Source organism: Mirounga angustirostris, unplaced genomic scaffold (assembly GCF_029215605.1).
Source record: "Mirounga angustirostris isolate CCGP_5_RB_7025 unplaced genomic scaffold, mMirAng1.0.hap1 SCAF_17, whole genome shotgun sequence".
Classification (NCBI taxonomy): domain Eukaryota; kingdom Metazoa; phylum Chordata; class Mammalia; order Carnivora; family Phocidae; genus Mirounga; species Mirounga angustirostris.
In genome coordinates, this window is record NW_026991725.1 from 11753254 (window position 1) to 11776720 (window position 23467).

The 23467-nt window shown below is 36.5% G+C and overlaps 1 protein-coding gene across 9 annotated transcripts in view; it reads left to right on the forward strand.

Annotated features, from left to right (window-relative positions):
- BCAS3 (BCAS3 microtubule associated cell migration factor) overlaps positions 1-23467 on the forward strand; it is a 599947-nt gene that overhangs the window by 32070 nt on the left and 544410 nt on the right. For all 9 annotated transcript variants that reach the window (XM_054510917.2, XM_054510920.2, XM_054510919.2 and 6 more), the window contains one exon: positions 19743-19824. In XM_054510917.2, coding sequence (XP_054366892.1) covers positions 19743-19824 — 82 coding nt within the window. The remainder of the gene's footprint in view (positions 1-19742; positions 19825-23467) is intronic.

The following is a 23467-nucleotide window of genomic DNA, read 5'->3' on the forward strand; positions in this document are numbered from 1 at the left end:
AATAAGGAAGTGGCATAGAAATTAAGATTTAGCAAGGGTAAGCTTAGAACAGTAGTCAGTGGCTCTGAGGTGGAAATGTTCTTTCCTCTATGGTTGGACATTGATTTAGATTTCTTTTTTTTTTTTATAAGATTTTATTTATTTGACAGAAAGAGACACAGTGAGAGAGGGAACACAAGCAGTGGGAGTGGGAGAGGGAGAAGCAGGCTTCCTGCCAAGCCGAGAGCCCGATGTGGGGCTCGATCCCAGGACCCTGGGACCATGACCTGAGCCTAAGGCAGACGTTTAACGACTGAGTCACCCACGTGCCCCTTGATTTAGATTTCTTAAATATTTTTTTTTCTTAAAGAGTATTGAGATAAATATCTTTATGATCATATAATTTGGAGAGATCAATAAAAGTAGATGCACCAAGGCTCTTGATAGATTTACCAGATTGCATTCTTATAAAGCCATGCCACTTATATTTACCCCATTTATTTATTAATTCATTCACTCAGTGAAGATTTATTGATTGCCTTTTACAAGCCAGACCCTGTTCAAGGTGCTGGGAAAACAACAATGAGCAAAACAAAATCATTCTTCTTGCGGACTTTCCATTCTAGGTAGGTGGGGAAGATGATAATAAACAAACATGTAGCATGCTAGCTGGTAAGAAGTGTTAGGGTGGGGTGGTTGATGTTGTGGTGGGTTGCTGTGTTATACAGAGTGGTCTGGAAAAGCCTCTCTCAAAGATTTTTTGAGCAGAAGTGTGGAGGAGTGATCCTTCTGGGTTTTTGAGGGAGGAGCATTAAAAGCCAGTACTCTATGCAAGGATTACATTTCCTCTATATTCAAGAACAGCAAGGGGGCAGTTCAGCTGGAGGTGGGTGGGCAAGGTGAAGAATGTTGGGGGATGATGCCTGAGAGGTGGTGGTGGGCTAGAGCTTGGTCAACCACAGATTTCAAAAGTTGTAAATACAGAGCAAAGTTGAAACAATTTTACAGTGAAAACAGGTATATCCACCACCTAGATTGAACCATTAAAATTTTACTATACTTACTTTATTTCATATCCATCTCATTCAACACATTTTAACATAAATTGCAAACATCAGTAGACTTTTCCCCCACCATGTTTGCATGCATATCATTAACTAGAATTCAATATTTGATTAATTTTTGTTAAAATATACACACAATTAGATACACAAATCTTTTTTTTTTTATATTTATTTGAGAGAATGTGCGTGCAAGAGAGAGAGCACAAAGGGAGAAGCAGACTCCCCACTGGGCAGGGAGCCCGATGTGAGGCTCCATTCCAGGACCCCGGAATCATGACCTGAGCTGAAGGCAGACGCTTAACTGACTGAGCCACCCAGACACCCCTAGATACACAAATCTTTGACAAGTGTATACACCTACGTAACCCAAATCTCTGTCAAGATCTAGAACATGCTTATCACTGAAGAAATTTCCCTCATGCCTATTCCCAATTAATTTTTCTTCTATACCATGCAGAGGCAACCACTGTTCTCATGTCTTCCCCCACTATAGATTAGTCTTGCCTGTTTTAGAACTTCCTGTGCTATTATACTATACACATTTTTGTGTGTGTAAGGCTTCCTTCACTCAGCATGTTTGTGAGATTCACCCATGTTGTTTGTTCCTTTTTATTGCTGAATAATACTCCAGTGTATGAACATACCATAGTTTATCCTTTCTCTTAGTGATGGATAGCTGGGCTGTTTACAACTTTTGCCTTTTCTGACTAAAATTGCTGTGAAGATCTTCTGTAAGTCTTTTTGTAAAGTAGTGTGTTCATTTCTCTTAGGTAAGGACCTACAAGTAGAATTACAGCTTCATAGGGTAGGAGTGTGGCCAGTTTTATAACAGACATCCAAACCTTTCTCTAAAGTAGTTGTACCATCTTACATTTCCCCCAGCAGTGGATGCGTTGTTCCATAACCTCATCGACATTTGGTGATGTCCATGTTTTTAATTTTAGCCATTCTGATGGGTGGTACCTTGTGATGACTAATAATGTTGGTACACTTTTTCATGTATTGTTGGACATTTGAATATCTTTTAGGAATTATCTGTACACTTTTTTTTTTGTCCACAAAAACCTTGAGTTGGAGAAGCCATTTGAAGACTTTGAACAGATTAGACAGCGATAAGTCTTATAAAAGTAGGAAAGGTATGATAAAGAGCAAATATGAGTGGAAGAATGGTGAGTTTGGTTTTAAGTTTGTGGACTATGGATTGGTGGTGCTGGTCGTAGTGAAATGTTTGTTACTGTATACAACAAAATAAGTACAGAAAATGAGAGTAAGCTTTTAGACATTGCCAGCTATTTGCCAGTTGCACATCATCCAAATATGTGTTTGTTGCTTACAGAAGTATCTGTGCCAGAATGGAAATTAAAAAATAGATAATCAGGCATTCATAACATGGTTTGCCAAACACTATCAACATGTCATCCAGGTGGAGGAGGAGTTACGACAATGGGTATGTTTTAGACGTTGTGTAGTCATGTGTTATTTCATTTAACACAGACAATCATTTCTATAATTATTAACATTCATTTTAGTGGTTATATGCTTTCTGGACATAGAATAAGATATAGAAGTTTCAGGGAGGAAATTTGAATTGCAGGATGAGGACTTGGATTTTGCCAGTATGAACTCATTAAAAATCTTTGAGTAACAAGAGATACATTCCAAAATCCATATTTAATAAAGATTTTTCTTGCAGTGACAGTGGGATGGATGGAGAATAAGGAGAAAAGAAAAGGTTATCAGGCCAGTTAGGAGTCAATTTCAACATTATCCAAATGTGGGATGTTGTGAGCCTGAACTAAGTTTGTTGTGGTATCTGATAATACATTAAGAGGAGAGAAGAGTCAAAGATGTTCCCAGGGTTTTGACCTGGGGCTGGTGCTACCTGGTATGTAAGATGGCATAGTTTTAGAAGAAATGTAATTTTATTATTAGACTTAGACTTGCGTTATGTTAAACATTATATAAGGCAGAAATTGCATTGCGTAGTGTAAGTAATAAAGAATTCTCATTTAAAATTTTCAGCGGCTGAGAAACCCGAGATAACCTTTGTAAACGTCCTGATAGTTTTCCCTACTTTTTTGCTATGTGTTTGAATGGCTACTTAGTTTTATCATCCTCTTTTGAAATTCTTAATATCTTAAACAATCTTTAAAATGTGTTTATTACAACACCTAGAAGATGACAGTTGCTTTGCATGAAACAGTATATTTATTTATTTAGTTTCAAAGAGGTTTTTTTTTTTGTTTCAAGTTTTTAAATTCTAGTTAGTTAACATACAGTGTAATATTAGTTTCAAGAGTAGAATTTAGCAATTCCTCACTTACATATAACATCCAGTGCTCATCACAAGTGCCCTCCTTAATACCCATTCCCCATTTAGCCCATCCCCCCACCCACTTCCCCTCCAGCTCCAGGAAAGCACCAAATGTTGACTCATGTATATTTTAGGTTCAATAAGTTAACATTTGGAGTGCTGTCTTGGAGCTTTGAATGTACTTCAAAGATAATGACACTAGGTGTCGCCAACACATTGCATTAAGAAAAGTGCAGCTGTCCCTTGAAAGGAAGTATTTGCCCTAAAGGTTATATAGTGTGTGTAGCTTTACACCACAGCGTTAGAGAAACATGCAAGGGCATCGTTGAGGTAAATACCAGTTAGTCTATTATTTATTAGAAGCTGGATGCCAATAGACCTTGCCATGTCAAGATTGCTAGCCAGGAAACAATTTTTATGAGTTTCATTTGGGAGCAATATAAAGTCCATGATTTGGGGTAACTGGCAAGCAGAGAAAGTTTGAATATGGACCTGAATCAAAAAATAGTGTTCGTTGAGAATGGGGCCTTATTTTGTTTGGTCTAGTCTCTTATTACTGGGAAGGGAAATAAAGGACTGCTCTTTAGTCATCTGCATGGAAGAGCTTTGGGAGTCATGAAGTGAATAAAAGCAAAAATGAAGAATAATGTTGAAATAACTTCTAGAATCCACCTGTATTAATGGAGAAAAATACTTCTGCTTAGAGTGTGTCACTTTAGAGAAATCTTGCATCTGAAGTTTAATCTCACCTTATTTTAATAGTGGCTTTATCTGACTTTGTTGATTTAATATACACACTCTGAGTTTGAAATTTATTATCGTAAATTGGAATTTTTCTTGTTTGAAATATTTTTGATGTTTTTCTACTCTAAAGCAGAAGGTATTCTTTGGACAAAAGTAGACATTTGTGGAAGGTAGTGTTTTCTTTTGTTATAAATTCTCTTGTTATAAATTTTATTGAATATATTAAATGCCATAAAGTGCACAGATCTTAAGTGTACAGATTGAATTTTTATATATGTATATAAACTTTGTACATCACTCAGATTAGGATATACAACATTTCCAGCAACTCTGAAGAGTCCCTCTTCCCTGTTTATATTGTCCTCCTCGTAACTCCAAGTAACCTGTATTCTGACTTCTGTCACCAGAGATTAGTTTTCTGTTCTTGAACTTCATATTAAAAAAAAATGTATATGGTCGTAGATAGTACAGTCTGTATTCTTTTATGTCTGGCTTCTTTCTCTTAGCTGTATGGCTATGAGATTCTTTCATGTTCTTGTGCATAGCAGTAATTTGTTCTTATTTTTTTCTGTGTAGTATTTTATCAATACAACACATTTTAAACAGTCCATTATATAGCCAATAGTCATTTTTGTTGTTTCCGGTTTTTGAGTATTATGAATAAAGCTGCTATGAACGTTCTTATATATGTTTCTTGGCAGACATACACTGCACCCATTTCTCTTGGATGTATAGACCTGGAGTAGATTTGCTGTGTCATAGTGTAGGTGTATGTTTAACTTTAGTACATATAGCCAGTTTTCCCAACGTAGTTTTACCAATATGTATGTCCACTAGCAATGTATGAAAGTTTCATTTGCTCTCTATTTCTCATTGGCTGTTGGTATTTTCAGCTTTTAAAATTTTAACCATTCTGGTAGGTATGTACCAGTATCTCACTGTGGAGTTTCATTCTGCAGTAATTTTAAACTTCTAGAAAATTTTACAAGGTACTCCTTGATTTACCCAGATTTACCACTTATGGAGATTTTGCCTCATTTGCTGTATTAGTCTCTCAATTTTTTTATTTGTGCAAAATTTTTTCTGAACCATTTATCAGTAGGAGAAATTATGTACCCCTTTTCCAGAAATAATTCATTGTATATTTCCTAAGAATAACCACATTATCTTATACAACTATAGCACTGTCAAAACCAGGACATTTATATTTGATAAAATACTATTATGTAACCTACAATCCATTTTCTGATTTCATCATTTGTCTTAATAGTCTCCTTTGTAGGTATTCTTACATTTTCACTTTCTTAATGTTGTCTTTTGATGACAGAAATCTGGATCAAATTTTAAGTGGTTTACTCTGTTAATGCCCTTTGTATCCTTGTTTACTCTAAGGCCATGAAGATATGTTTTCTTTTTAAAGATTTATTTTTTTATTTGAGAGAGAGAGAGAGAATTCACGTGAGTTGGGGGAGGGGCAGAGGGAGAGGGAGAGAGAGAATCTCAAGCGGACTCTGCACTGAGCACAGAGGCCGACATGGGGCTCAATCCCATTACCCCAAGATCATGACCTGAGCCAAAACCAAGAGTCCGATGCTTAACCAACTGAGCCACCCAGGCACCCACTCTTACATTTTCTGTTAGAGGTTGTTTTTATCTTTGGTTTTATGATCCATTTGAAATTTTTTGTGTATAGTATGAGACGGGGTCAAGGCTCCTTTTACTTAAAATTAAAAAAAAAAAACCCCAAAACTTCATCGATTCAGCACCATTTCCTGAAAAGAACATACTTTCCCCTCTTAATTGCAGTAATACCATATATGTGTGGGTAATTTTTGCCCTCTCTTTTGTTTATTTTTTTTTTTTACCTATTTTTGAATTGATTTGTAAAATCTTTTTATTTTGAAATAATTATACACTCATGGGAAGTTGCATAATATTATTTAGAATCCTGTATACCCTTCACCCAGCTTCCCCCAAAGGTGGAATCTTATATAAACTATAGTGTAGTGTCAAAACCAGGAAACAGACAATTACATTGATTTTTAGAAATATTTTAGTTTGTCTTTTCCAGTTTTATATACGTATAATTGACCTACTACATAGATTTTTAACACCATAAATTATGATAGTTTTGCCTGTTTTGAACTACATCTAAGTGGACTTATAGGATATGAGCCCAATCAGATTTTCATCTGCAGAAACAATGAGTAATCTTTTTTTTTTTTAAAAGATTTTATTTATTTATTTGACAGAGACACGGCGAGAGAGGGAACACAAGCAGGGGGAGTGGGAGAGGGAGAAGCAGGCTTCCTGCCAAGCAGGGAGCCCAATGCGGGGCTCGATCCCAGGACCCTGGGATCATGACCTGAGCCAAAGGCAGACGCTTAACGACTGAGCCACCCAGGCGCCCCAGAAACAATGAGTAATCTTGAAACTGAGTCCCAAATTTTTTTGAATTGGCCATATATTAATATTCTTTAAATCTGGTCTGGGGGTTATTTACAACTACAGAAAGAGTGTACATTGATCACATAGTTCTCATATTCTATGCCTTTGCTTTCTGTCCTTTTTCTTTATGTATGCTTTCCTGTTTTAAAAAGTATTAGTCAGCTTGATGGGAACTAATCAGAAGTGATAACAAAAAATGAAAAAAAAAATGATTGTTTTAGAGGGTTAACACTATTTTAAATAGGAAATTATCTAAAATTATAAGGCATGAAAATATGCAAATATAAATTATATATGTTTGTGACTCAGTCTTGCCATCATTGAGATTTTAGACCAGATGATTCTTTGTTATGGGGGGCTGTCCTTGTACATTGCAGGATATGTAGCTACATCTGTTGCCTCTGCTAGATGCCCAAAGCAACTCCCATAACTGTGACAATTAAAAATGCCCTCCCCTTCTAGAACCTCTTCAGGTTGAGAACCACAACTCTATAGAGAAAATTCTGGTTGAAACCACTGGCTTAGATATATATAATTTTTTTTTTTTTAAGATTTTATTTATTTATTTGAGAGAGAGAGAATGAGAGACAGAGAGCATGAGAGGAGGAGGGTCAGAGGGAGAAGCAGACTCCCCGCTGAGCAGGGAGCCTGATGCGGGACTCGATCCCGGGACTCCAGGATCATGACCTGAGCCGAAGGCAGTCGCTCAACCAACTGAGCCACCCAGGCGCCCAGATATATATAATTTAAGGGGAAAAGTTGTGTGTAGTTAAGAATATCAGGGATTTACTGTGTATATATGTGTGTGTGTGTGTGTGTGTGTGTATATATATATATATATATATATTTAGCTTGTGAGTTCTAGTATTTTCTGGGAATCTTGATTTTGTATTAGCAGTTGGAAGAATTCTTTCTTTTAAATTAATTATTTATTTATTTTTAAATATTTTATTTATTTATTGGTCAGAGTGAGCGAGCGAGAGCACAAGCAGGGAGAGCAGCAGGCAGAGGGAGAAGCAGGCTCCCCACTGAGCAAGGACCCCCCCCCCCCCCGCCAATGTAGGACTTGATCCCAGGACTCTGGGATCATGACCTGAGCCAAAGGCAGACGCTTAACGGACTGAGCCACCCAGGCGTCCCACAGTTGGGAGAGTTGTTTGTAAGCCTCTCTACAACTGTGGTCATGTCTTTTTTTTTTTTAAGATTTATTTATTTTTAGAGAGAGAAAGAGAGGTGCACAAGGCGGGGGAGGGGCAAAGGGAGAGGGAGAGAGAGGATCTCAAGCAGACTCTGCACTAAGCACAGAGCCCAATGTGGGGCTCAATGTCACGACTCTGAGATCATGACCTGAGCTGAAACCAAGAGTCAATTGCTTAACCAGCTGAGTCACTCAGGCTCCCTGAGCTGTGGTCATGTCTTAATGGTCTTTATATATCTGGTGCCAAGTACACTGTCTGGCAGTTAGTTGGTTATGTGCATTCATTTATATTTGTATGTGTATATGTACACATATGTACGTATATATGTTTAGTAAATGTGTTTCAAGATTTCAGTCTTTTGCTGAATAGTTTCCTCTACTTCAGAAAGACCCAAATTAAATTTCATAATCATTTGCTCTTTGCTCACATCCCATTCCATTCCTAATCTATCCCTTCTTCCTAAAATCTCTACTTTTATTAATTAATACCACCATAATTTTTCCATTCAGCCACATTGAAACTTTAGGGCCTATGACAAGTATAAGGGGATACAAATACAACTAAGACCTAAGCCTTGAGGAGATCATAGTCTACTTATGTGAGATGTCACTACTTAATTGCAGTCTGTGTCAGTGCTTCCCAAATGGGAGTACTTTTGCCCCCAAGGAGGCACTTGGCCATGTTTGCAGACATTTTTTATTGTCACGATTGGGAGTTGCTACTGGCCTCTGGTGGGTAAAAGCCAGAGATGCTGCTAAGCTTCCTACAATGTCCAGGACAACTTCCCACAATAAAGAATTGTCCCTTCCAAAATGTCAGTAGGGCTGAGGTTGAGAAACCCTGGCCTGTGAGATCAGTGTTAACAGTGGAGGAATGAATATCATGCTCTAGAGCACTGAGTGGTGATGACATGCCTGGGGGAGTTTGGACACTTGTGCTGCCTAATGAAGTTTCATAATGTTAATATAAATAATAGCATCTATAATGGGGATAATCCAAATATACCACACACATTCTTTTAGGCACATTGCCTATTATTCTCTATATCCTGTCAATTTTATGATTTTTATTTATTTATTTATTTATTTATTTTAAAAAATATTTATTTATTTGAGAGAGAATGAAAGAGAGAGCACATAAGAGGGGGGAGGGTCAGAGGGAGAAGCAGACTCCCTGCCGAGCAGGGAGCCCGATGCGGGACTCAATCCAGGGACTCCAGGATCATGACCTGAGCCGAAGGCAGTCGCTTAACCAACTGAGCCACCCAGGTGCCCTATGATTTTTTTAAAAGATTTTTTTACTTTTAAGTAATGTCTACACCCAGTGTGGGCTTGAACTCACAACCCTGAGATCAAGAGTTGCACGCTCCACTGACTGAGCCAGCCACACACCCCTCAATTTACTTTTTAGTGTTATTCTCATTTTATAGATAAAAAAATTAAAGCTCATATTTAACCCCTACAAACTCACAACCTCTCCACTATCAGCATTCCACATCAGTAGTCCCCCTTCATCTGTGGTTTAACTTTCCATGATTTCAGTTACCCACATTCAACTGTGGTCCAGAACCAGATGATCATCCTTCTGACATATCATCAGAAGGTCAGTAGTAGGGGCGCCTGGGTGGGTCAGTCAGTTAAGCGTCTGCCTTTGGCTCAGGTCATGTCCCAGGGTCCTGGGATCGAGCCCCGTGTCGGGCTCCCTGCTCACTGAGGAGCCTGCTTCTCTCTCTCCCTCTACCTGCTGCTCCTCCTGCTTGTGCTCTCTCTCTCTCTCTGTGTCAAATAAATAAAAAATAAAATCTTTAAAAAAAAAAAAAACAGTTTTTCAGAGAGGTTGTATCATTATACGCTTCCATCTGCAATATCTGAGAGTTCTCGTTGCTCTACTTCCTGCTACCATTGGTGTGTCAGTCATTTTTTTATCATCTTGTCAATCTTACAAGTTCGTATGATATCTACTTTACAGACAAAAAACCTTAGGCTTCTATTTAATATAATGTTTCTCTTTGGCTAGATATCCATTGCAAAACTATCTTCAGTCCACAGATTATATCAGGATAGGTTTACAAGACCAATAAAATATGACAAACTCAGCCTTTTAGAAGTGGAAAAAGGCTGTAAGCCCAAACTGGCTTATCTGTAGCACTGTTTTCTCTCTCTTTCCAATTGGACATGTATTCTGCACAAAATAAAATAACAAGTCAAAGGGAGTCCAGTCTGTGGGTGAGTGATGGTGAAGTGTTTATGACGGCTGCTAGGCTGACACTCTCTGTCATGGTGTTACCTTGACTTCTGAACACCTTCCAGTCTGCCTCCAGGCGTGTGCGTCTGTGTAGTCTGAGTGGTTTTACATTAACATCTACCCCGAGTAAGATCTTTTTGACTACCGAAGTGTTACTTGCACATGGAAGATACCATTAGGGCCGCTTCAAAGCTCGGAGTGGCATTTGGACTGGTGGTGCCGAAGTAAAGGCTGGGGTTTTGAAGTGTAATGTCTAAACCTGTGTTGCGTAACCAAAGGAACGTGTGAGTTTAACCGGCCTTCTTTTGATCTTCCTTTCAAAAATCAGGCTGAAGGGGAAAGGTGAAAGTCGCCCTAAAAATACTCCTCTCCATGTGTGCGAAAATTTGGAAGTATGAAAATATGATTACAAGTTCCACTCATTATTTGTGTTCTGTGGTTTTCTTATTGTTCTTGAAACTCACTCACTTCCTTCTTGCCTCCAGTTTTGTATTTTGAATTTAGTGTCAAGACCAAAATACAGACTCGGTGGCTGTCTGCTTTATGTGGTTAGCAAATATCTGCTCTATAAGTTGTTAGTCCTCAAAAATATGTGTTTTAGGTGGTTTTTGTGGTTTGCATTTTTTTCTTGATGGCATACAGAGTAGGTTACAGAGATACTGACACTCTGACATTAACTGAATCATTTGTGGTTAGTTAGGCAAAAATAAAACAAAAACCTTGTCCCGGTCTTCCTCCTAATGTTAGGAGCTTTCAAAAGAATGATTTTTTACTATTAGGAATCCTTTCTTCAAACTGTGCTATCTAAACTTTTTGAAATTGTTGGAACAGAGCTGTGACACATAAAATAACGCCCTGGCAATGACTTGTTAGTGAAAAAAAAAAGGCCTGAATTTAAAAATGGTTTTGAATACAGTATATTAATAGGAGATCTCATGCCTGTCTGGTCCGGTCATTTTGAGGGAATATTGTTCTTTGTGTCCTCAGATCTAAAATGAAAATATATCATCAAATTGACTCACAGGGTGATTCTGGAGAGAGACTATCAGCTCTTATTGGAGATTGCTTTGAAGTTGTAATAGTCACTCATGTAGCTGGTGCAGTCCTTTTGTTGCTTCTTAGTTGAATACCTCAGTATAAGATGATACTTCTCACTTCTTTCCCTATCTCCCTTTATATTTTTACCTTTCCTCCCTAATTAAAAAAAATTATTGTGACTTTTTAAGTTAAACAGTCATGAAGCAATCTTCTTTTTAAAGAATTTCATCATCAGCTCAGTTGTGTGGTCTGTATGGTTAGCACATACGTAACAATTAGCCAAGTGGTAACTACACTTGTACATTTCAATTGGCTAAGTGAGTTCCTTTTGTTTAAGAACTGAATTCCTTAGTATTAGACCTCATCACTTCTTCATTCTCACTGTATTTTTACCTTTTATCCTTATTTTTGGGGGAGTTATCAGGGAAGGTTACACTTTATTTGTGGCATTTCCACATTTTTCCATATCTGTATCCATATCTATATAAATAAAAATTAATAGACTTTATTTTTTATACATTTACATAAAAATTAAGTAGAAGGTACAGAGAATTCCTGTTTCCCCTCACCACCCCATTTGTCCCTGTTAACATCTTGCCTTAGTAAGGTTCTTTTGTTAAAACTAATGAACCAATATTGATAAATTATTAATAACTAAGTCTACAGTTTGCATTTTTTCCCTAATTAAAATTTTTTTTTAATTGGTGTTACCTTTTAAGTTTAAAACTAGTGAAATGCTCTTTTTTAAGGAACTTCATTTCAGTTATGTCTGTCTGGTTAGTGCATGTGGAACAATTAGAAAGATTGCTAGCTCTACATTTGCATATTTAAATGGGCTGTTTTTACATCACAGCTGGTAAGAAAACCTGTCGCAGGTAAAAACATCATATAAACACATAAGGGTTGGAATGAGTGGGGTATTTGCCAGAGAGGGTGGAGACTGCCTTGATCTTGAGTAGAAGTGTGAAGACTAGTGTGATAAAAACTGCAGCAGAGATGATATCCCCCTTCCCACCTTGGTAAGAGTCCTTGTACTGAGAGCTGTAAAACATGGGATGTAATATACCGGTGGGCTCAAGTATGAGTTGTAGCAAATGTGTGTTTATAATACGGTATTATAACACATTTCCAGACATGACATGTTAATAACACGCTTTGAGAACAGTGGGGGTAAGTCCAGTTTATGCTGAATACCATCAAGATTGAATAATGAGATTGATACAGACCCCATCATTTATTCATCCATTCATTCAACAGGCATCTTCTTGATTTAACTGTGTTTTATATTGCATCTTTTTTTTTTTTTTTAAAGATTTTGTTTATTTATTTGACAGAGAGAGAGACAGCGAGAGAGGGAACACAAGCAGGGGGAGTGGGAGAGGGAGAAGTAGGCCTCTCGCTGAGCAGGGAGCCCGATGCGGGGCTCGATCCCAGGACCCTGGGATCATGACCTGAGCCAAAGGCAGACGCTTAACGACTGAGCCACCCAGGCGCCCCTATGTTGCATCTTTTAAATATACAATTTAGTCATCACAGTTGCCTTGTTAGGTAGATGTATCGTCACCCGTTATTTTAAAGCCAGACTCAGAGTTAGCAAATTTGTATAGTTAGTAAATTATTTCCTACTAAATTTTCTACTAAAATAAACTGTTGGAATATTTGATGTTGTTGATGTGTGATATTTGTCACTGATGATCCTGGCTTATTGTTATGTTCTTGGCATTGTTGCCATAGGCCATGATTTTGGGAAAAGAATAAAACTTCCAGGGTCCCCCCTGTTGGCTGCTTTTACTCCCAGACTTCCTAGGTGGAACAGAGCCATTACTAGTCTGGAGCACTCTGACATGAAAGATATTTTTGATTGAAAGTCAGGATATGCATGAGATAAACACGGGGAATACTTTTTCTTCTGTTGTCTTTCATGTCTGGTATCTTGGTTTTCAATTCGTATTTCTAGCCTGGAAATCATCTGCTATATATGCTGTAGCCATTTTGAAAAAAACAGGCAAATTAATACCTCTTTTTAATTTTTTTATTTTAAAGGTGAAAACTTGTTTCAGTATTTTATCAAGAAAAAAACTACTAATCATTATCTTTTGTTTGAGCTGACTTGAGTTATAGGGAAAGATATAGTAATTTTTGTATGTTTCCTATCTTAAACAGGGACTGAATCTGCTCTGAATGTTTGTATGAATTTTTACAAATCAGTATTTTCCACTTCAAGAGATGGATATCATGTTGCTATAACTAAACCATCATACCTTAGTTTGGGGGAAAGGTTGCTCATTACTGGATTTGGAATTAAGATATGAATTCGATTAGGTACAAAAAGTTCTACCTTTTTCTTGAAATGAGTTCTTGAATCTCATTCATATTCTGAACTGTTTATCATATATACATCTGGAAATCGAAGGTCCTTCAGCACAAAAGTCTTACATCATTTGCCTTGATGGAGGGCCACTATAAAAAGACTGTTTATATAGTTTGAGGCAGCATTGCTTTTCAGAGGAGACTGATCTGCGTTTCATTCACTGTGCATAATAGATTTAAATCCATAATCCCTTAGCAGCAGGCAACTGTAGTGGGCAGGAGACTTTAACCGTCATTCATGGAATAGTATAACTACAGAATTCCAGTAAGCAAATGAAAAGGCATTCGCTAAATCTCAGTCGTGAAGAAAATGCAAATTAAAACCACAGTGATGGTCCCATTGAACACCCACCAGAATGGCTGATACAAACCGTCGGTGAGGATTTGGAGCAGGTAGAACTCTTTCACATTGCTGGTGGAAGTGTGAATTTGTACAATCACTGTAGAAAACTATTTTGTTGAAATGTACAAAATGTGCGCATATGCCTAACATAGGAGCAATTGTACTAGTCAACACATACCCAGAAGAAATACATATGTGTGTTCGCTAAACGAAATGTGCAAGAATATTCGTAGCAGTGTTCTTTACAATGTTATTTTAAAAATGGTAAAATCATGGCTCTCAAACAACTGTAAAATGGACACATGTCATTGATTTTATTTAACTCATTAATAAATGAGGTATTATTTGGCAAGTTGTTACAGCTGGATCAAAGCAGAATCTTAAGAACTGATTTGGGCAATTAGGGGAATACTGAAATGAACTTGTTATGAGATGCAAACTTTGTTAATATACTATTGAAACTAAAATGTACTGCCTAGAATCATCTCTTTTATAGAGAGCAATTGAGTTTTATCTCTTCCAGACAAAATTCATTTGCATTTCTGTGGACAAGAGGCAGTAGCATTACTATTGGTTTTCTATAACTTACAGTATTGCAAAATGACCCAGTCAAAACAAAGGTGCAGATGTCTATAGAATCAAATAACTCCAAAGGGTCCACTAGACACGCTTGGTAATCCATTGAAAGGACATAGAGTAATTCTTTCCTCACTTGAAAGTTTTTTTGCAATTTCTCCTGACATCTTAAGAGCAAAAACTAGAAACAACCCAGAAGTCCACCAACAGTAAAATGGATAAGTTGTAGTATTTTTCATGCAATGGAAATCTGTATAGCAACAGGGATTAAAAAAAATACAATAAAAAAAAGAAAAAAAATACAGTCATATGCAACAATACAAATGAATTTTGTGCACATATATTGTGCACAAGAAGCCATTCACGAAAGAGTGCATACCGTGTGATTCTTTTTGCATAAAATTGAACAAGTAAAACTTATGTGTAATGTTTTAGTGGTTATGGTCATTCTTGAGTTGGGTTTGTGACTGGGAAGGAGTGTGGAGGGACCTTCTGAGTATCTATCATGTTCTATTTCTTGATGATTGTGCTGGTAACAGAGGTATATTAACATGGAAAATTCATTAAGCTGCACATATATGTATGATTTATGTGTTATTTCTTTGTCTGTTATTTTCAACAAACTTTGCTAAAAAGAATCAACTGCAGACACAGTTCTTCAATTTGGCCAGTATCTAAAAGGGGAGTTGGGGGTGTAAACATGTACTCTTGTCTTGATTCCGAGTCATTATAGAGCATTATTATTGTTGTTGTTGGTATTTGATTGACTTTTCTATTTTGTAGTCAGATACCTTTGAAAAGTCATCGCTTATTTCAGAGACAAGTTTGGTTCTGAGGGCTAGATGACCTTCATTTGCTTTTAGAATTCTCTTAACAGTAGTTATAAAGCTCTCCCACAACTTTTATAGCCCTTTCTCTGTGTGTATTATTGTCTCGGCTGTTATAATTTCCTTTTGCTGTAGATTGAGTTGTGAGATTCTAAACTTGTACTTCCCCCCCACTTTTTTGGTTTGGTATGTAATTTGCATATTTTCACCATGCGAAAGCTATTTTCTATGGTTGGAAAAGATTTTTTTCCTACAGTGTGAACAAATCATTCTTTGTTCTCCTTATTGTGCCTCCAAACTGGTACGTCCGGTTTATGCTCCAAACAACAAAAGTCTGTCATCAGAAATTAAAATGCCAGTAAGAACAAAGGCAGAGACCCATGAGGAACTGTTGGAGAGGTTTCCTCCCTGTTTGCTCCTCTCCCCAAGTTACCACCGTTGCCAGGAAGTTGGAACATTGCTTGGTACACTCCTTCCTTGTAGTTCTGCCCTTGTATTTATTATTATTTTTGGTTTAAAAATGAACTTACAGCTCCTGGTAATTCTTGTCAGGATATATAAAATCCTCATCTCTGAGATTTTTTTTTTGTCATTTTCAACGAGCTCTTTTTTAAGAGATGTAAAAATCACTGTGAAAGCCTTTAAAAAAGTTAATCAGTTTTGACACTCATTTATTTGAGAGCAGAATTACCAGTGAACATACTGTATAAAATTATTAGAGGCAATTGAAAGCGGCAGCTAAAGCTGAGCCTGTAAGGACTTATCCATCTTGTGTTCTTTCTAAAATGTGCACACATCACGTCTTTATCTGTATATACTTTGTTGGCACTTCTGTTCTGAAATAGTATTCCAATGTAGCAGTTGCACACACAGTTTGGAGAGTTCTCTCCTCTCGGAAGTTTGACATTTGCGACTCACTTAGGATACTTTAGAATTCTAGGGGGGGAATCGGAGGGGGAGACGAACCATGAGAGACAATGGACTCTGAAAAACAAACAGGGTTCTAGAGGGGAGGGGGGTGGGAGGATGGGTTAGCCTGGTGATGGGTATTAAAGAGGGCACATTCTGCATGGAGCACTGGGTGTTATGCACAAACAATGAATCATGGAACACTACATCTAAAACTAATGATGTAATGTATGGGGATTAACATAACAATAAAAAATTAAAAAAATAAAAAAATAAAAAAAGAATTAGGCTTCTAACAATCTTTTTAGCATACTCATAAATATCTATGGCGACAGGACATTTCTTCATCCCTCCCTTCCCTTATGTTATAATGAAAGATTCTGGGATTTAACTTAGAGGTAATAAATGATGGGTAACAAACGTAGGATGCATTTTGTAATCATTCCTAATGTTCTTTCTTACCTGTTGCTGTACATTTAAAGAGGGATTTCGAGTAGAACTAATGATGTATTGTATGGTGGCTAACGTAACATAATAACAAAATAAAATTTAAAAAAAGGATTAAATTAAAAAATAGAGTAGAAGCTAGGAATAGAATAGAGCATTTAGGTCTGTTTTGAAAGCTGTTACGCTGAGGAGCATGGTGTGTTCTGATTTCAAATGTTTTTCGATGTCAGAGTAAGCTCTTGTGCATTAAATCCAGGGTTAACAAATGTTTATCATATTGTGAGAATGCCAAGACAAGTTTGCCTTATTCTTTATTATTTAGTGTAATTTAGTACATAGCTCAATTAAATATTAGACTTTTTTTAACTTTAATTATTTAACGTTATTTTATAGAACCAAAAGCTAAATGCTAGACCTGTGGCATATGGCAATAATAGTACAGAGCAGATTTTGTGTCAGAATACTATGATTTGTTATAGGTATGAACTTACATTTGTCATAGTGAGAAGTGTTTTTCGTTGCTCTAAATTACAATTTCAGTGCAAGTTCTACAGTATTGTTTTATAATTTATTTTTTATTTCCTTGTTAATAGAATAGTATGTATATTGAAGAAGAATATAATTTATCCATTCTTATATCTCCATTTTCATGGAGATAGCCAGTAATAACTCCATAATGTAATTGGATTACATCAGTGATATACCTTTCAGTACAAGTATGGGTAAGATCAAAGAGATTATGATTTTTAGATTTCAGAGAATGTATGATTCCTGTACTGGGTGGGAGGTTGAACAAAGTGACCTTTTAAGACTTTTTCTAGATTTTAAGTTCTGTTCTCTAAACGTAAACTGTAGACTTAAGAGCTACAGTATCTAATTGCCATGTTTTTCATGTGGAAAATTAATGTTCGCCAAGGAATTTGTAGAGAGCCCAGTTCTTATCTTTGGCTCTCCTGAGTGTATGGCTTTGGTATGTTTAACCGGTGATAGGTGGTGCTGTTGTTGCACAATTAGTGTGAAGAGCCTCGCATTCCTCAAATCTTCTGCATCCCAAGTGTTCCAGAAGGATTTGCCACTGTGGCCCGTGAATGAGTTGTAATAATGTGTATAAGCCAAATGACTGTGATGTGTCTTTAGGTATCATCATAATTTAACATTTATAAGAAACAAAATATTTGTGATTTGCAGCTCTTAAATACAGATTGAAGAAAAGCTGAAGATCTGAACAAGCAGTTAATCTTAAAGACAGCTCTGCAAATATACAGTTTAATATTGAAAGCTTTAGAAGCCATTTATCTTGTATTGTTGATATTCTAAACTGCTTGTTTGGCAGGCCTATTAAAAAACTACCATCAGCATGTTTCCTCTGTTGACTGTTTATTATATCTGTTGTCAGTTCTTGGGTATTTATAACTAGTTTTATCTTTTTTGCCATTTTCCCTGTCTGATATTACATATTCCGTCAAAAACTTGAGAATTATGAAAATGTATTGTGAACTACATTACCACTTAAAGCGGTCTGGAAAGCCTTTCTTAACTAATTCTAATTTAATCTGCTCAATACTAAAGGTAGCAGCAGAATGTTTCCTTGAGCCACTAGTTTTGAAAAGCGATTGTTTTCACACTCAACACATATATTGCCATATCCCTTTTACCTTTGGACTAATAGACTACGGTACTCTTTATATGTGAGGAATAAATCTGATATGACTCAAAATGAACATTCACGTGGTGTTTGATCTGGGTGTATAATAAAAATGATGACATTTAAAGATGCTTACATATTACTTTTGTAGTTCAGAGAATATTGAAATTGGGGCGCCTGGGTGGCTCAGTCACTTAAGTGGCTGCCTTCAGCTCAGGTCATGATCTCCAGGACCTGGGATCGAGCCCCACATTGGGCTCCCTGCTTGGCAAGAAGCCTGCTTCTCCCTCTCCCACTCCCCCTGCTTGTGTTCCCTCTCTCGCTGTGCTTCTTTCTGTCAAATAAATAAATAAAATCTTAAAAAAAAAGAATATTGAAATTACAAGTATCTTTGAGGTCCTTTAGCTCCTTTACCTTTTCAGTTTATAAATGCAAAAGAATACAGGCTGAGGGTTAAGAAAAAAAAAAAGAAGAAGAAGAAGAAGAAGGTAGCAGGAGGGGAAGAATGAAGCGGGGGAAATCGGAGGGGTAGACGAACCATGAGAGACGATGGACTCTGAAAAACAAACTGAGGGTTCTAGAGGGGAGGGGGGTGGGAGCATGGGTTAGCCTGGTGGTGGGTATTGAGGAGGGCACATTCTGCATGGAGCACTGGGTGTTATGCACAAACAATGAATCATGGAACACTACATCTAAAACTAATGATGTAATGTATGGGGATTAACATAAGAATAAAAAAACAAAACAAAAAATACAGGCTGAGGGGAGGTGGGGGAAGTGGGGAGATGTTGGTCACAGGGTACAGAGCTGCAGTTATGTGGGATGAGTAGGTCTAGGGATCTAATGTTCATGCATGATGGCTGTAGTTAATAACACTGTATTGAATACTGGAAAACTGGTGCTCTCATCATACAAACAAGGTAACTGAGGAGATGGCTGCAGTGATAATTTTATCATGTATGTATGTTAAATCATCATGTCATACACCTTAAATAAATACAATTTTCATTCAAAATATATTTTAAAAAGAAAAAAAATATAGATTTATAGATGTTAAATGATTTATTCAAGGTGGTTAACAGGTAGGTAGTTGCAGGACCCTGACAGGGTACACAGGTTATTCACATTTACCGCAGTGTTCTTTGCAATATGTTTTGCTTTTTCTCATTTACAACATATTTATGAAAGTTAGTACCACATTTAAGTTCTGCTTTTCAGAATACTAAGAATATTTACCTTTTTCTTACATGGAAAACTTCATACTCATTTTAAAAATCATAGTTGCTTTGCTCTAAAATGAAAGGCAATCATGCAGGAACTGAGCAGAGTAGTTTATTAAAGATAAGAATTATAGATTTTAAGAACAGATCATTCATTTTCCTATTTATATCAAGTGTGTGCTCTATTTGTGGTAATTTAAACATGAATATTACTTAATGTGTATGAACAACCATAAATGTGTGTGTCTGTGTGTGTGTGTGCATATCTTATATTTCAGACGAAAAATTGTGACAAAATTTAGGAGATCTTATTTTCTTAAAATCATGTTCTGACCTGCATTTTCATTTACTGAAATTTTTTGTCTTCTCATGCAGATCAGTGGGGAAGCACAGGAGCTCTTTTCTGTCCGACATGGCCCCATTCGAGCGGCTAGAATCTTGCCTGCTCCACAGTTTGGTGAGTGTAGCCCTTAAGAAGAAACAAATCATTCAGGAGTTTCTCTTTTATTGGTCCTGGACTACCGACAGCAAGAATGATAACTAAAGTCTATTTTCCTCCAAGTGTCCATGCCCTTCCCTTCCTCCCCACAAGATAAACTCTTGTTCTGTCAGTTGAGATGGAAATAGGTAATCTTAACCAATTCAATATGGCCATTCACATTCTACTGTGGTTTTGATTTATCTTCATCCTCTTTGATCTCGATTTAGCCTCTGACTTTGCTGGCTCTTTCTTGAAGCCTTCTTCTCTCTTGGTTTGCTTGGCATTACTCTTCCCAGATCCCTTCCTTGCTGACTGTGCTGCTTTTGTTATGTTTCTGGCTTAGCTTTCTTCTGTGGGTATTCCCCAGGTCTCTGTTGTTCTCATGTCTTTGCTCTTCGCCTTGGAGAGCTTGGTTTTCACCATTATCTCGCTCATAGAGGAGTCTGCTGTCTGCATTTCCAGTGATGTCAGAAGTACAGTATTGGGCTTTTGACCTTCGATCTCTGCTTTAAAAATGAATACTTCTTAATGCTTAATGTTGTATTTAAATATTACGTATGTTTTGTTTTTATTTTAAAAAAATCAAATAAATGTTTAAATTAAACCTGCTATTTGGGTCCCTGAATAACTCCTGGCTCTTTAATGATCTGAGCTTTCTGTTGTGTTTTCTCATTAACTTGCCTGTGTTCACTCAGTAATGTTTTTTTGCACGAGCAATAAAAACACAGTAATTAGATCTTTTTTGCATACTTTAAAATCTTTTAAAAAAGAGGATCTTAAAATATTTTAATTCTATTATATTTTAAAGTTTTTCCAGAAGTTGGGTAATCTTCCTTCACTGAGCAGTTAATTCTCTAAATTGGTAAGAATGCTGTTTGTTAAAACTTACTACCATGTGCATTATGCACTAACCATATGCATAAGTAATGTCAGGGATTATTTTAGTGGTTAAGTCTGCTTAATTGAAATGGAAGGGTGAAGGTAACAAGGCAATAACATCCTGCAGTCATGTAGAGACTTTTCTCCTTGTTATTGGACTATATGGTATATCCAAAGTCCAGCTGTCTCTCCTTCGCTCTCTCTCTCACTCTCTCTTGCTCTGTTTTTTGTTGCATTTGAGTTTTGGTGAAATCCTTTAAGGAGGAAGATTGTGGAACATCTTTTTCCAGAAGGTTTATGGAATAACCAGCTTTCTCTTTGGATGGTTGGACTCAAGAACAACTTTTTTATTAAAAGACTTTGCTATGTCTTTGTTTCTTTTGTATGTGATTCACAGAGGCCGATTTTTCTCCCTTCAGTTCATTTATGAAGCTCTTTTGTTTATGCCATTTATTAATGTTCAACTTTTCTCAACTTTTACTTTGGGCAGAAATACTTCATGAGAGAGTATAAAGCTATAAAGGTTAATATTACTAGTAGAATTTGAGTATATTTAATTTATTTTGTCTAATTAAAAAAGATTTCTCTCTAATATACTTCTAAAAATATTAGATTTGAAATATTTCACATAGCTAAATGTTCTTTTATTCAGAAGTTACATATATGTCACTTTTGTTGTATCTGATTAATTTTTTAGATTTGTTTTTACTGAAGTCCTACATGTGACTGATAACATAAAATTTGTAATGGAAAATAGAACACCCCATCCCTCTCTTTTGCCCAATTTGCTTTGTGTGATCATTTTGATGGAGTAAGTCTTTTAGTAGCTTCCTGAAAAAGGATGTGTGGTAAATTTTGTTTGTCTGAAGATGTCTTTATTCTTTCTTAATTCTTGTTTGGTAATTTGGCTAGGGAACAAATACTTGTTTGTAAATGATGTTATTTGAGAATTTTGAAGGCATTGATCTAGTGTTATGATTGAAGAGTCTGAAGCCATTTTGATACCTTTTTCTTTGTTCTACGGCTTGTTTTTCCTCTCTGGGAGTTAGTAGAATGTTGGTCTTTGTTCCTAGTGTTCTGAAACTTTACATTGTTTTTTATTAGTTCATACATTGTCCTGGGCCCCTTCAATGTGAGAATGCAAGTAGTGTAGGTTTTTTTTTTTTTTTAAGATTTTATTTATTTATTTATTTATTTATTTATTTGACAGAGAGAGAGAGAGAGACACAGCAAGAGAGGGAACAAAGCAGGGGGAGTGGGAGAGGGAGAAGCAGGCTTCCTGCTGAGCAGGGAGCCCTATGTGGGGCTCAATCCCAGGACCCTGGGATCATGACCTGAGCCAAAGGCAGATGCTTAACGACTGAGCCACCCAGGCGCCCCTGCAAGTAGTGTAGTTTTGAGAAAATTTCTTAATTTTTTGATGATTTCTTCTAAGTTTTCTTTGTTCTCTTTTTCTGGTACTTATATGATTTGGCCCTTAGACCCCCCCAGAATGATTAATGATTAATTAAAAAAAATAATTCCTTTCATGTCCTTTTTGGGAGATTGTCTCAATGTGGATTACTAATGCTTCTATTGAATAATTCTTTCTATTATCACGTTTTTCTTAATCTTACCTTCTCATACCCAACACCTCACTCACTCTCTCAGCCTGCTCCCCTCTTCCTCTCCCTCTCTCTTTTCTTTCTTTCTTGGTGTAATTTACATATAAATATTACCAAATAGAATCCAGTGATATATAAAAAGAATTATATATCATGACCAAGTAAGGGATATTTCAGAAATACAAGGCTGGTTAACATTTGAAAATCAATCAGTGTAATTCAAATTAATAAAACAAAGAAAATCCATATGATCATTTTATTAGAAGTGGAAAAAACCTTTGATAAAATTTGGTAGTCATTTATGATTAAAAAAACTTTCGGCAGGGTGCTTGGGTGGCTTAGTCAGTTGTCTGACTCTTGATTTCAGCTCAGGTCATGATCTAGGGTTGTGAGATTGAGCTCCGCCTTAGGCTCCTTGCTCAGCACAGAGTCTGCTTGAGATTCTCTCTCTCCCTCTCCCTCTCCCTCTCTTAGCTCTCTCTCTCTAAATAAATAAAGTCTTAAAAAACTTTCAGCAAGTTAGGATAGAAAGAAACATTCTCAGTATAATAATAGCTAACATCATACTCAATAGTGATACATTACTTTCCTGTTGAGTTTGGGATGGCTTCTACCATAACTTCTATTTATCTTTCAGTGCAGGTCCTAGCCATTACAATAAGGCAAGAAAAATAAATAAAAGGTGTAAATATTAGAATGAAGGATGTAAAATTGTCTTTATTCATTGATAATTTGTGTATATGGAAAATACAAAAGAATCTATAAACTGTTAAAGTTAATAAGTAAATTTAGTATAGCTGTTGCATACCAGGTGCATTAGATCTTTTGTGAACTGATCCCCTCACTGTGTGTTTTTCCAGCATCATTTTCAGTCATCCTTAACCAGTGTCCCCCCATCTTCCCCTTCCTTACCCTAATAGTACTCCTCTGTGATAGTTCTACTGAACTTTCATTTCCTCAAATGATCCATCCTCTTTAAGGTCATTTCGTTGCTATTTCCTTTTCTAGAATTCTCATGTCCTTCTAACCCTTTTTGCTCCAAAATCAGTGTTAATAGTATGTGCTCTCATAGGACTTACTGTTTTCTTTTTTTTTTTTTTAAAGATTTATTTATTTATTTTAGAGGGGGAGAGAGA